The sequence below is a fragment of the Ambystoma mexicanum genome, chromosome 3q (assembly GCF_040938575.1).
Source record: "Ambystoma mexicanum isolate Mex_15411 chromosome 3q, UKY_AmexF1_1, whole genome shotgun sequence".
Lineage (NCBI taxonomy): Eukaryota > Metazoa > Chordata > Amphibia > Caudata > Ambystomatidae > Ambystoma > Ambystoma mexicanum.
The window spans coordinates 764153316-764168061 of NC_090926.1; the positions used below are offsets into that span (position 1 = coordinate 764153316).

The 14746-nt window shown below is 43.8% G+C and overlaps 1 protein-coding gene across 1 annotated transcript in view; it reads right to left on the reverse strand.

Moving 5' to 3' along the window:
* The window catches only part of MYO15B (myosin XVB), a 721855-nt gene that overhangs the window by 341095 nt on the left and 366014 nt on the right, over positions 1-14746 (reverse strand). Inside the window, exon 16 of the mRNA XM_069654768.1 lies at positions 3352-3457. Coding sequence (XP_069510869.1) covers positions 3352-3457 — 106 coding nt within the window. The remainder of the gene's footprint in view (positions 1-3351; positions 3458-14746) is intronic.

The following is a 14746-nucleotide window of genomic DNA, read 5'->3' on the forward strand; positions in this document are numbered from 1 at the left end:
TAGTCAAAGGCATCTAAGGTCATCTGAAAGTATCTGCGGACATCTCTCCTCTTCCTCATCGTCGATTCTTCTGTTCCAGGGGTCAGCTTGTCTTCAGCCTCAGCATCCATGCCTCTTATGTAGCAACCCATCAAATCAGCACCCATGCACCATTCAAACAGTGCGTGGTGACTGTCTTTTCAGGACAGCCAGCTTCCCAGTTGGAACTGGTTCTAGGCAGGCAGAGAAGAAGACAAAGAACAGCAGAGTTTCAGAGTCCTCCCCCATTTCCTGTCCTCACAGACACACTGGCGCATTGGCAGGCTTCACAAAGGGATTCCCCCGAAGACAAAGTCAAACCAGGACCTCTCCCTCCCAGCATGACAGCAGAAGGACCAATAAAGGAACAAGCCATCTTGAATTGGTGAAAAAAGAACACTGTCACCATTTTGGGTCAATGATAACACTTCTGTGCACTACTTTGGCTGTGAGCACAGCCTGGGAGTAGAACTTACACAAAAGTAGGTAGGATAAAACCACTGGCACCAGCCCTTCAGCTTAGGTTGTCACTGTAACCAAAAGGTTACAGGAGCAGTGAGAAAGGGGATACAGTGTAACCCCTCAGCACTCCACATAGGGTGGGGTGTGCTGATCTCACAATATAAAAAGATAGGAAAGATACTAAATATCCCCCTGCCCTTGGGAACATGTGTTCCCACAAGGGAAGTAACAGAACATAAAAAGGGAAGCCCAATGGGCTGCCAGCAACACTGCATAGAGAGTGCTGTGAGCTGCAAAAGTCAAATACAGATGCCATTAAACTTGGAGGAAGGTTTTACTCCAAGAAAAAGGTTAAAAAAAGAAATATAAAAGGATCCCAAAGATAGGGTTAAAGAATGAGTGAGTGAGGAAAAAGGTTCCTACTCACTCAGGGGATCAGACCAAAAATCCAGAAGTCCAGCAAAAACTGCTGGGAGACTTGCATGTGAAGGGGGTTTCACATAAAAATAAAAAAATCTACCTAACACAAGGATCGGTCTGCATGGCTGCTATTTAGCTGTGTGGCAGAAATACATATAGGAACCTCCTGTTCCACAGAAACGTGAAGGAATCTCACAGGTTGGCTAGTTGAGGGAACCTGCAGACACATTATTTGCATTTGGAGCGACTTTTGTGGCAAATAGGTCAATTTCTAGCTTCCCCCACTTTCGGGATAGGATTTCCATTTGTCTCAGAAGGAGTTCCCATTCATGACAGGAGTGGAACTCCTAGCTGAGGGAATTGGCCCCGCTGCAGATTTGTGAGGAAAGGATCCGAGATCTGGTGCCACCATGCTTTTGGATGTAGAATGTTGCGGTTGTGCTGTCTGTGAACACCCGTACAACTTCACCTTGCAGATGTGGTAGGAAAGACTTGAGGGCCCAGAAAAAATCTGCCAGCTCTAGAACATTGATGTAGAGAGACATTTCTTCTGGTGACCAGAGGCCCCTGGCATGAAGATTGGTGGTGTGGCTCCCCTAGCCTTCCATAGATGTGTCCGTTGTCACTAATTTGGTGGGTTTTGACAGTGAAAGACGCTTTGCTGGTAAGAATGGCGAAATTCTTCGACCAATGCAGAGCATCATGAAAGGGACTGGTGAGGGATAATTTGCTGTCCCAATGTACAGAGATCTAATCCCAACAGGCACTGAGGAATTTTTGCAGGGGGCGCATGTAGAGCCTGCACTTTTTGATAAAAGGGATGCAGGTGGACTTCATGCCTAAGAGTGATTTCAGTGTTCAGACTGATGAAACCTGCTGCCGGGACAATGCTTGTACCTTGGATAGGTGACCATGTCAGCTGACGGGGTGATAGAGAAGTCGTGGTGTCTATGTGGGCCAAACAAACAGCATTTGCTGTGACGGTGTCATAGATGATTTCTCGTTATTGAGAGAGAAGCCCAATGATGTTGTACAGGGTCCCATGGCTTTTGAGTGTTGTAGGGCCGGTTTGAGGGATAGTGCTCTGATAAACCAGTCGTCCAAATGAGGGTAGACACGAATCCCGACTTCCTGGGGTGCACTGCGGTTGGGGCATGGCATTTCGTAAACACTCTTGGGGCAGACTTGAGTCTAAAGGGGAGGACCTTGCACTGAAAGTGGAAGCCTTCCACTACAAAGCACAGCAATTTGCTACGTGACAGTGCTGAACAGAGGCGTGAAAATAGGAGTCCTCTGTGTACAGAGACAATAGCAAGTCTCCCTTGGGCAGCTGGCTGAGACTTTTTTGTAGCACGACCTGCAATGCCTGAGAGTGGAGGAATTTTTTGAGGTATCATAAGGCGAGCATGGGTCTCCACCAAGCTGATTATTTCCACACAAGGAAATAACGTGAATAGAGCCTTGATTCCACAGGCAGTGAGGAACTTGCTCTATGGCTCCCTTGGACAGGAGAAGTAGCACTTCCAGTTAAAACACATGATGATGTGTTTCTGGCTTGGTAGCAAGGGGGCGTAGTAGATGTGGCCTTGGTTGGCTAAGAAACACCAATTTGTCCGTTGTTCTTAGTTTCTGCAGGGCAGTGCTGCTGTTTGGCATCTGTTTTGTTGAATGCAAGTGGGTCACATGCAAATCTTCCTTCCGGGTTCTCTCCCATGCCTGCTGTACCCAATCTCACTGTTGCTCCCCACTTGTTGATGTTCAAATGACAAAGTTATCCGCCCTACATGGTGATACATTATGCCTACAATTGTTAGCATGCTACATTCTTGTATTTTGAGGGAGGTGTTATTTTACTCATGCTATCTACCTGTGAATTCTGACAAATGTGTGAATATACATGCTGTTCAATAAAAGATGTACCAAAAAAAGAAAGGTTACATCTCAAATGAATGTTCTGAGATGCGTGGTGGTGTTGGTAGCCAGCTCTGTCGACTTGTGAGTTGAAATGTAATGATGATGGCCGACTTCAGGATCCAAAGTCATTACCTAATTAAGCTAGGGCTGAACCAGCTGGTTTGCCTTCCCACTCATAGAGTAGTGGATCAATCAGAGGACTGTCACATATAGGGAGTTTAAGTCCATCCGCTGGGATGGTGCATGGGAATAAAACGTGGAGCTCTTTAGTAAATAATTGAAATAAAATCCTGTAAACACCCATTCACTGCCTGGTATGCTTGCGTGTCATGGTCGAGGGAGTGGGTAGGTGGGTTTGCATCTCTAGAAGAAAATCAACATATTCTATATGTCACAGCTCACCCCTCCTGTCCAGGCTGCCATGATATCAAGCAGAGATTTTGACTGACCTCACTCTGCCCCCCTCAGATTTTGGTTGAATCAAAACATCAATCAACAGTAAAAAAGCAGCATAAGCCACGCCTAGGTGTGACAGACCGATCTTCTGGAAGAATTCTCGCTTCTGCTGGAAGGTTTCTAGTTGTTCAGCAGAGAGGTTGTTAGGAAAGTCCTCTTCCTCCTCGTCCTCGCTCAGCAGGTTAACCTGAGAAAGAAACATTTGACTATTTATGTGTGTACGGGGTCTCATACAGTGCAAACCTAGATGGCAAGCAGCGGAACACAGCACAACAAGGATATGGTAATAGCATACATTAATATGGATACAATTAGGAGGATAGACTGTTAAGGGTACTCTTGAAGGTGACGGAGAGGGGGCATGCAGAGGCTTACAAGCATGGCAAACTGGTTACGGAGGGAAAGGCAAATCCAGTCCAGGTCATGTAGGTTCTGTGCGCAATGAGAGGGCCTCATACTACTTTTCTGTACAGTTCATCATATTATTTCATACTTACTTTGAAGACATTCACATGCTCCCATCATAGCTCTAATGTTATTTAGAATAGGAGTTCCAGATATTTGTCATGATTAATCTTCAATATTAGGTAAAAAATAAGAGCAAGCAATTCCAATGTTACACCGCAAAGAAGGAGCCGGAGTCCTCAATGGTAATACATGACCACAGGCCTTCTACCTAAAATGTTGGTAGCTGCCAAAATACAAATTACCCGAAACTTTGCACAAGTAAAGGTGCAGGCACGTCAACAAGATATCTTAACATATTTGGGTCCCCACCCAAATAAATTTGCTTGCCAAATCAAGAACTTGACGACATATGCAGGAGATAACCCTGCTCCAAACTCTTGTTTATTCATCAGAACAGATTTGGACAACATTGTAATGTGATATTGGGGGGACCAAATATCTTCCATTTGAAATAATCAAAATGGTACCTTTGTTGCTGTAAAGAATCATGTTTTCCTGTTAAAAATTGTACACCTCTTTTCCCCTGCGCAATGATGGTTGCGTGCATAGATGTAACAACATGAGAAATCCTTTACTTCCAGTCAAAAGAGATTTAACTACATTCTTGCTGCTTGAATTGGAGTTCATTTTCTAAGTTGCAAACACGGCTTCCATTTTTTCCCTGTTGGCAGACTGAATATAATTGCAGGGGGCAAATACCACATGTCTACATCAAATAAAACAAATGGGATAATTTGATATGTTACAGATACACGCCTCAATTAGAGTATTCTTTGTCCACTAGAAAACATATTACATTTATTTAGACATTTCCTTGCCTCCCATCCTATGCAATAACTCATTTTTTATTTTGGCTCATAGGTGTCACTTTATCAATACATGTTTGAGCCCAACAGAATTTTACTGGCCTTCTTTGAAAGCATTTGAAGATGGATATAGCTATTTGCCCAGGCTTAATCATCATATTTGATCTCAATTGCATGTCACATTATATTGATTTGGTATAGGTGGCCATTTCCTATTTATTTATTGGTGTTCATGGCTTGAAACAAACCTTACACTCTATTACAATAACATATTAACATCCCAGGCATACCATCAAATCTCTTAATATAAATGTTCCAATTGTATACATGACATGTTCCAATATTTACTAAATTAGAACTCATCCTGTATAAAGAAAGATCATATCTAAACAGTGCCTGCCACATTACATAGATATATTAGCTGGCCATAGTGTCATTAATTAAGCAAAATGTGCTAGCTATTATCTTTTTTTTTGTTTAACAGATTTTTATTGAAACACATAGACATACAAGGCTCATAGTGTTCATTGCAGATATATAAGTTATGTTATAGAATGAATCTATGAATGAATACACAAAAAGAATATTAAGTATGCCTTAAACGTTGAAAAATAGCGTATAAGAATTTTGTAAAAGTAGGGGAATGGGTAACAAACAAGGGCAAAACTGACAAAGACAGGACATCACATATATGAGAGGATAAAAAGAGAAGCGAGGAAAAAGGATGCCTAATAAACGAGTTAGATAATGTCTTATTAAAATTGACATGCGCTTTGGTGAGAATAGATACATAATCAAGGAATGGTTGCCATTTCATTTGATGTCTACATAATGCAGGAGAAGATGCAATACAAATTTCTTATCTATGAATATTACATCTGCTATTCCACCAGAATTACATATGCTATTGCAGCTCTCTGGCCGGCCTCACTAGGCCCTCTTCCTACTCCCACCTGTAAGTCTAAAAACCTTGGGGTCATCTTGGACTCTGCTCTCTCCTTCTCCCCTCACATCTCTGACGTCTCTAAGAAGTCGCACTACCAGCTGCACCTCCTTAGAGGTATTCTTCCTTTCCTCTCCTTCCTCCAGAAGCTCACTGTCTCCAGAGCCCTGGTCCTCTCTAGGCTGGACTACTGTAACAGCCTCTATCTAAATCTGCCTGCTTCTACTCTCCGCCCTCTGCAACTAATCCAGAACAGGACTGCAAGACTTGTCCTTGGCCTCAAGCCCAGGGATCGTATCTCTCCAGGACTGAAATCCCTGCACTGGCTCCCAGTGGCTGAGAGGATTAAGTTCAAAACCCTTTGCATTGTTCACAAGGCCTTCTGGGGTCTGGGGCCGAAATATCTTCAACATTCTCTCCCTAAATATCTTCCTTCTCGAGCTCTTCGCTCATCCGCCTCCAACTCCTTCAGTGTCAGTCGCTTCTCCAAGCAACAAGTTGGTGGCAGATTACTTTCTCCGGCTGGGGCTTCTCTCTGGAATAGCCTTCCTGCTTCCCTGAAACTCGAGGAGAACCATCTCCGGTTCCGGAAGCACCTCAAAACCTTCCTCTTTGCCTCTGCTTTCTCTCCCCCTCTCCCCTGCTGATTTCCTGACCGAAACTGTCCGGGTCACCTGGCCACCCTTTCTGATCGCTGGCCCAAGCCCCGAAAATTGCCCACTGCACTGCCTCCCTGGCAACCCCCGCACCTGGTGACCGTTGTTCTGTAGCCCTACAGGCCCCCTACTAGCACTTTGTCTGCACTTCCTTGCACTTGCCATCAGCTGGCCATTATTTATTTTCGTATTTATTCCACTTTTTCCCATGTCCTGCACTTTTCCCCTCTCTCCTCCCCCGCGCACTTTTCCTTTTCCCTCCCTTCCCATGTACTTGCGCGATCTGAATGACACTTCATTCAGATCGCCTTGAAACACTTGTGTATAGGCGCGTTACAAATGCCATATCATATCATATCATATCACTTGGCCTAGTAGGATTGTTGTCTGTCCTCCCTTTGTTTCCCCCGCCCCCTGCCTCGTCGCGTCTTGAAACACTTGTGTATAGGCGCGTTATAAATGCCTTATCATATCATATCATATTCCACCAGAAGCTATTTTCTGTTTTTAGTTTTCTTTCATTGAGCAAGGCCTGCTCTGTTAGAGGAAATGTATGTATTGGTTGGTTTGCGATAAGCCATATCCTTTTTTGGCAGGTAGTAGGCCTGCTGCCATTAAGTGAACAAAATGTTTGCATGGCTGGCATTTATTGCTGGTCTTTTTTTTTGTATTTATCCACTTTTCACGAAACGCTGCTTGTATTTTCAGGAATTGTTAATGTTCGCTGGCAGGAGTAGAAACCATTTTATTGTGTGAGAGACAGACACAATGGTACAGTGAGGTTATGAAAGCACTGACGGGGTTGTTAGGAGGATTCCTCTCTGTCCCTGTGTTAAGGGTGTGAGGGGTGTCTACCCACATGAAGGGAACCATGTAACCCTCATGTCCCCCTCACTTTCTTATTGCTAGATATAGCAGAGCAGACAAGGCTAAACTCTGAAGAGGGGAGCAGGATGCGTCAAGGAAGCACTTTACAGAAAGGTATAAATAATATATTAGGTAATGCGGAATTACAGGTAAGAAACTCTCTGAAATGGACATAGTTTATGTATTTTATTATTATTACTATTATTATTGTTATTATTATTATTATTGTGGTATTTATTGAGCGTGGGCCTGGTTTATAGAAGCAATGGAGCACTTTAAAGAGGTATAACCAATACAGATACCTAGCAGAGCACTTTACAGAGGTGTACAACAATACAGATGCATAACAGAGCGCTTTTCAGTGTTAACAACAGAAAAGATATACAGCGGGGGTGGGACACAGAGGTGGACAGAGGCGGGGTAAAGCTGAACTGGGTGGTGGGCAGGAGACCAGTGGATGGCGTTTTACGAGTCAGGTGGCGCAAAGAGCGACGTGATGGCCTAGGTTTTGAGGAGGAGAAACTCCTTGAAGAGTTAGGTCTTGAGTTCTTTTCGGAATTGTAGGAGCGTAGGGGCGAGTCTGATGCCGTCTTGGGATGTGATTCTGCAAAGTGGGATTAGTATGTTCAAAGTCAGTACTTATTAAAAAGGGCATACAATGCTCTAGTTCAAATCAATGCTCCTGGGGAAAAGACAGTTAGTGCTTGCAGCTGTGGAAAAACAATAGTGAGTAGTCAAAAAGTTATGAAATTACTTGAGAAATTAAAGTTCACTAGTGGCAGAGTCTGTCTCTGGTTTGGCGGCAGTTGTTGTGGTAGTGAAAAGGAAGGCTTCCACTGAGAAAGGGTCCCTTTAAGGTACACCGATTTGCCGCTTTGCCAGAGGCAAAGATGACCGGCTTCTTAGTTATGGTGAAACTGTCTGGTAGTGGTCAGTGTAGGCCTAGCAGCCACAGAGTGTGGATGGCAGCCCTATGATGCAGGTCCGGTAGGCCTGGGTTACTTCTGATTCAAAGGAGTCTGAGTTTAACAATCCTTCGTTGTAGATTGGTCTGGTGGAGTCTTCGGGTTCTACCTGTTCCCAGATCAGAGGCATCTTGTGCTCCCACCTCTTTGTGTCAGGCTGTGCATGACAAGCAGTGGGGTGTCTTCTTCAAACAGAGAGAGCTTGGAAGCGTGTAACCTAGCTGGTACTGCCTGTCACAGGTAAGGCAAACCACTTATGGGTTCTTCTGGTTGATAAGAAGGATAGAATCAGCAAATCCTAACAGAGCTTCGTTTTCCGTATGAACTTGGGCTGTTTGCCAATGCAGATGTTCAACATACTTGTCTTTGGGTTCAGATTGTCTCTGTGAGTTTCAGGACTCTTCTGCATTATTGAAAATGGTTAAGAGATTCCTCCGTCTTATAGAAATATTGATAGTCGATTTTGTATTCAGTCTTCAATCCCAATCTGGTGTCCTTTCAAATATTTGACGGCCACTGAATCATTGGGAGGCCACCACATTCCAACTTTCCTGAGCTTCTGCCTGGTCAATCACACAAGATGTGGGTTAAGACATCCCCTTCACATACTTGCTAGACCTAGTTTTAGCTGCACTACCGCATACTCCCTAGGTTCGGTGTAGTTAAGGCCATTAATAAGCAAGTATGTATCCTTTCACACAACGGATGTCAAGTTTAGCCATGGAACACTGTGGGTTCCATGGCTAACCTTGCACCTAGGCGTATGTGTTAGGGAGCAGGGCATGTCTCCCTAATTTCTTCTTTACTGGCAGGTTCTTGGGACACTCGCAAAGTACTCTCGCTGCCACCATCTTCTGGGGACCACACAACAAACCTGGCAGGGTTACGGGCACTTGGAAAATGAGGGTACTTTTTTATACCACACCCTGAGAGGTTAAATGTCTCTCCTTGGGCACAACAAACAGTTGCATCCCTAGTGAGGCCTTGCGTTAGGAACCCACCAGGGTCAAAAAAGGCAGTGAATCATGTCCGGACAGCCAAAGAGATTAGGGGGTTCGTGCCTGTGCCACATCTCATGACTTCCATTGTGGTTGGCGGACTTACCGCCCCATTCCGACCTTGGCGGGGCGGTAAGTCCCCAATCCCCATTTACCCTTCCCCATTCCCATTTTTGCCCCATAGGGCATAATGGGAGTGGGGAAGGCGTTAATTACGCCACCGTAAATTACGGTGGCGTAATTAACAACAAGGTCCCGTAGCGCCATGGATTTTACCGCCTGCAAAAAGCAGGCGCAGAAATCACCATGGCGCTACGGGAACTCGTACTCAGGCGGTAAGGGTCGGCGAAGTTTACGCCGGCGTAAACCCCTTACCGCCTGGGTCGTAATGAGGTCCACTGCCTTTCCACCACCTTCCTTCCTCGCCTCCACACAATTGTACCAGCATTGGTTTTGATGCTGCTGAAAATGCTGGAGATCCCTATGGAATGCAGCAGCTTTATGCACCAGCATAAAGCAGGCCGACCATCCAGGGATCCATTATAAATGCTGCCTACCATGCTCGCCTGGCAGGAACCATCTAAAATTACAATTAAACGTTGCCCGATATGCTTGTATGCCGGGCTGCGTATATTATACATGGAAACATGTCGGGCAGTGTTTATTTGTAAGTGCTGCTTGCCATGCGGGCACGCCAATTAGCGCTCACAAATTAAAAGTAAACGCTGCCTGGCATGAGAGCATGCCAGGTATTGTGTGCTTATTTTGCATGGAGTGCAGAAGCGCAGGGCAAAAGACGGTGTACAAACGTGAATACTGCCTTGCCCTGCAGATTTGTACCCCACCGTGCGGGGACCTGGCTACACCTGCGTGCAAACATATCAGGTTCCTGCTGTTAAATACCATTTTGGAGCAACATGACCTCCTTAGAATTCTCCTAAAAATGTAGTGTCTGGTTAAGCACATTAATACACATAATTTGTGATGTTAACATGATAGAGTGGGAGATTTTCGAGTGATACGTAAATACCCTTTTACCACTGAATACATATAGCACTTGTACAACGGGTTTGAAAAAGGAAGGTATAATACATATAATTTTGCATCGAAAAGTCAAACATTGCCTATCCTTGCGTACAGTGGTCACCAAATTACGTGTTCATTAGAGATGAGTTCCTCGTGAATACTGAGAGTCACACACCGGATCTCTTGGATGCTAATCTACGTTACTGCTCTTTTACCACATCACACTAAGTTAAACTTAGCTTGCAATATTCAGATATTGTGTGGTTCCTAGCAAGCCGATCAGTGTTACGTCTAGGAGAATGGTATTGTATGCGTGGGTCAAGATATGTACAAGGACCACATTTATTTAAGAACTTAGACATTATAGTATAAGTATCAGCTGTGTCGACAACCCTTCAGTGAGGGACAAAATCAAACAAATCCATCTCACCTTTTGCTAAAATTACATCACCAAACCATTGTGGCTTTGCGTTCAGCTCTCTCATTCTCACCACCCTCCATATTATTCCCCATCCATCATCAGCAAGTCAAATGTTTTTGTGGATCTAGAACCTTGTCTGTTCCTCTGGAATCAACACAGAGGGCATGGGTCCAAATCAAGATGGGGAGGGTCGTCAAGCAATTCAGGATGATCTGACCCAACATCATGCTCAAAGGCCTCAGTTGCTGGAGGCATGCACAGAACCTCTTCTTGGTCAGCTTCTTGGTTTTCACCATCCCTTTGAACAATCCTTCCAGAAACTGTATTCCTTATTTTCTGAGAAAAAGATTTGGTTTTCGGAGATCATACATTAGGCAAAGAAATCTTCCAAGCCTTGTTGATCAGGAGAGACTGGTGTAGGAGCAGCGATGCGTTGTCCACCTCACCCGTCTACATCAGAATATGGGAGTCTGTGGCTGAGCATCCTTGTGCTGACGCTAATGGCCATCTAGTAGGTGGTTCAAAAGCCATCCACAAGAAGACAGTATGGAAAAAAGTATGTTTCTGTCCCTGGGCCTTGGATAGAAAAGCTAACAATCTCAAGTATGAAGCTGACAAGCTTTTATCATTTGTTTCTTTACTAAAACATTCGTACTTCCAAGTTGTATTTTGTAAGCCCTACCTTGCTGTCACGCGGGATTGAGCAGAATACTTGAAGCAGTCAATTTCATGGGAGATGAACGTTCTGCCGAGGCCTTTTGATGGACTTATGATTGTTTGCCCTGTTCCGAGAAGCCCATCCTTTGCAGAGATGTGTACACAGGGCTTAGTGTTGCACTTCATGAGCCTTGTGAAGCGGTGGCCAACGGTGACGCAATGAAAGATCAACTTCTTAGTCACAGTCACATCAGTATACATGATTAGTGAGATGTGGGCGGTCTTGCCTGAGGGGCATATGTAGATTGCTTGCCGGACAAGGTGGTCCGCAAAACCTAATATACCTGCAGACAGGCTTCCACCTGAACCTGATACCTTTTCTAATCTCCTTCTTCTCTTCCTCCAGCAATTATAATTATAATTGTTCATTGATAATGCACTCAATACCAGGAGTGGTTTCTAAGTGGCGGATCGGGATACGAACCTGGGTTGTGCTGCGTTGTTTTACTTCTAAAACAAACACGTTGCCCCTGAGCTATCCATGCTGCCCAAACACAAACTGCTTGGCTTTTGAAGAAAAGTCAGAAGATTTCAAGTGATTAGAAACTTTTTTTGGTTTCTCCTTATTTACAGTAGCCTTATTTTTTAAGAAGAGGAATAAGGAATCTGTGGGCTGTGGATTGAGAGAGCTGTCCAAATATGAGCTCCCAGGTCCATAAACTCTCCTGCCTGCTCAAAGAACTAACCGATAAGGTAGCCACAATACATGCCAATGGTTGTGTCTGATGACCTTGGCACAATGGATTTCTCTTCATTGGAAGAGGGCATATCAAGTTATGTGAACGACAGCAATTCGAAAGCAACTCCTTTTGTTAAAGCAAAATGTACCCACCACTCACAAGGTAAAATGAACCTTTGTGTTTACATGCTGTCAGTTCTCGTTAATTTTACATCAAAGGAACAACAAACAATGACTATTCTTACTTTTGGTCTTGCTTCCAGATTACCCTGGACGAGTGACCGGTGTGCAAAAACATATTCAATAGGCCCACTTGCTAACTGTTTTCATTGTCTATTTGAATACCTGGGGTGCTTGTTTCCCTATATAAGAAAAGAAAGAGAGCAGCACATGATGCTGATTGGCTAATTACTTTGCCCTCCTGAACTTCCAGTGTTTGGGAGAATAATTCATCCCAGACCTCTTGGGAGGATAACTCAGGGGCAAGGTTCGATCCCTGGGTCCGTGCTTAGAAAACTTTGGGTATTAAGCGTGTTATAAATAAACCATTACAATTACAATAAACTTAATGAGTGGATCACCACAAATATGGGTTTGAGCAACACACAACTTGGTCTTGCAATGGAGCTTTGTACGACGTAATAAAACATGAACCCCTTGTTAATCTTATCTGCGTAGGTTCTTGGTTTAGAGACTGCCATCTACAAGGCCTTTATGGATCTCACAGCTGCTTGGATCATGTAGATTGGGAACAACGGTAGAGTTTATTGAGAAGCTGTTATTCCAGAGGAATTGTTATAGCCTTTATAGACTATAACATATAATAGACCAAGAGAGGGGTCATTATCGCGGAATAATGACCCCCCACCAAGTTATGGCCCAAGGTGAAGCTGAGGGCCATAAGTTGGGGAAGGGCCATGACCCCTCCTGAAGTCTAGAAGGCTATTAGCACTGAGTGGTAATAGCAATACATCTTGTGGAGTTTTCATGGCAAAGTAAAAACGTTACTTTAGTAGTGACTTAAATGTGATTATTTTTTTCTAGCATTAAATTAGGTTGTCTTTATAAGTTAAGCATTCAAATTGCAAACTTGGTTATAATGGAACAGGTTTAACATGAGCATGCATTAGGAGTAGTGTAAAAGTGAACTATTTCGCTATAAGAAAGTGCAAGCATTTTCCGTTGTTTTAGCTTTGTGCAGCAAACAAAACCTCCTCCAAGAGAGAGACTGTCTTGTTCAAAACAAATCTTGCCTGGAAATTGCATTGTTGTTTCCCTGTTTGCTTATGAGGACAGAATGTTCAGAATGCAGTCAACACCAGTAGTTATTGACTGCACTCTGAACATTTTGATTGGTTGAGAGGAGGTCAATAATGATCACCATGTGCTAATAACAGCTATCATTGCTCTACATTCTAATAAGATAGCAACAAGGGATGGGGAACTGACGAATGAGTGGAGTTTAAAAGGGTGCATGCCAGGGATACGTCCTGGCACCCATCCTTTTCAACGTGTCTACTATTTACTTACCAGCCGTTTTGGGAACGATGATGTCAGATGTACTACTCATTGTACTCCTCATTGGCAGAAGGCTAACTTCAATCTTCAGCTATTGTACTGATGATGCTGCCATACCAGCTAAGTCTCTGGAAGCCCTCATAAAAAATAACTGTTTAAGGCCTACACCACTTTTATGTTAAAAAAATGGTTTTACTGTGAACATCATGGTGATCTTCAAACAGAAAATTGAGCAAAGAGCTGCATGGTAAGGAACAAAGGTTCGAAGTGTGCACAAATATTGCCTACCTGGTATTGGTTGTAATTTGGTGCTCTTATGGGAAGTGCGAATAAGTAATCAGGCCTTAAAGGGGGCGCCAGACAATGGGGTGATTTTGCAACTAACATTAACTATTAACCAGTTGACATGATGTTGGAACTATTCAGGGCAAAATTAGTTTGTGCTTCAAAGAGCCTAAAATGAAATGCCTTGTCCATGCATGTGAATCTGCTGCACTAGACATAGGTGGGCGTGTTTACCTTGTTGATAGAGGTTTCACAAGTGATCTATGTGCTGCTTAAGTGAATTATATCCAGCAAACTGCAAGGCTCAATGCAAAGCCAAGGAAAACATAAACCTTTACTAACCTCCCCATGACTTCCCCAATACAAACACTATGTCACGTTGGTATTCCTATCCTTATAAAGGCAGGTCAATTCAATCGCCTCGTCTGCAGCACACACCTCCAAACTAATGAATGCGTGCACCCCTTCCTAACTGCTGAGTACTGCATCACCCTTGCAGGAGCGCTCAGAGGGACGAGAGTGGATTATTGCATCGCCTTATTTGCTGGGACATCATTGTGCAACATTAACAAACTTCAAATCATTCAAAATAATGCCCTCGGGGTGGCACTCAACATCCCGAAGCGTGAACATATCTGCAAGAAGAAGCGCACACTTGCTGAATATCCGCGAGCGCATCATCTTTAAATCTTTAGCTATCACGCACAAATGTCTCTCCAATATGGCATCGAGGTATCGCTCCCAGAAATACACCAAAACCCAATCCAGCAGACCCACCCGCTCCTCTTACTAACTTATCATCCCAAGTTTCAGACGAAAGAGATCAGGGGGGACCAGCTTCCCGGTCATTGCCTCTAAGAATTGGAACTATTTACCACTGTCGCTGAGATCTGAACAATCCTACTGGGCTTTCTGGAAACAGCTCAAGACTTTACTCTTTTCTTCAAACTTGCCCTTTGTCTGAGCCTATTTAATTTCCAATGCACTTTCCATATTTGATCACTTCTGCTATGTCTGTATGTAACTAGCGCCTCGATGCCTTCGGGTTTAGTGTGCTTAACAAATGCAAAAATAAATATATTCATTCCTAATATCCCCATTCTTATAGAACCAGATTAACCTTAACC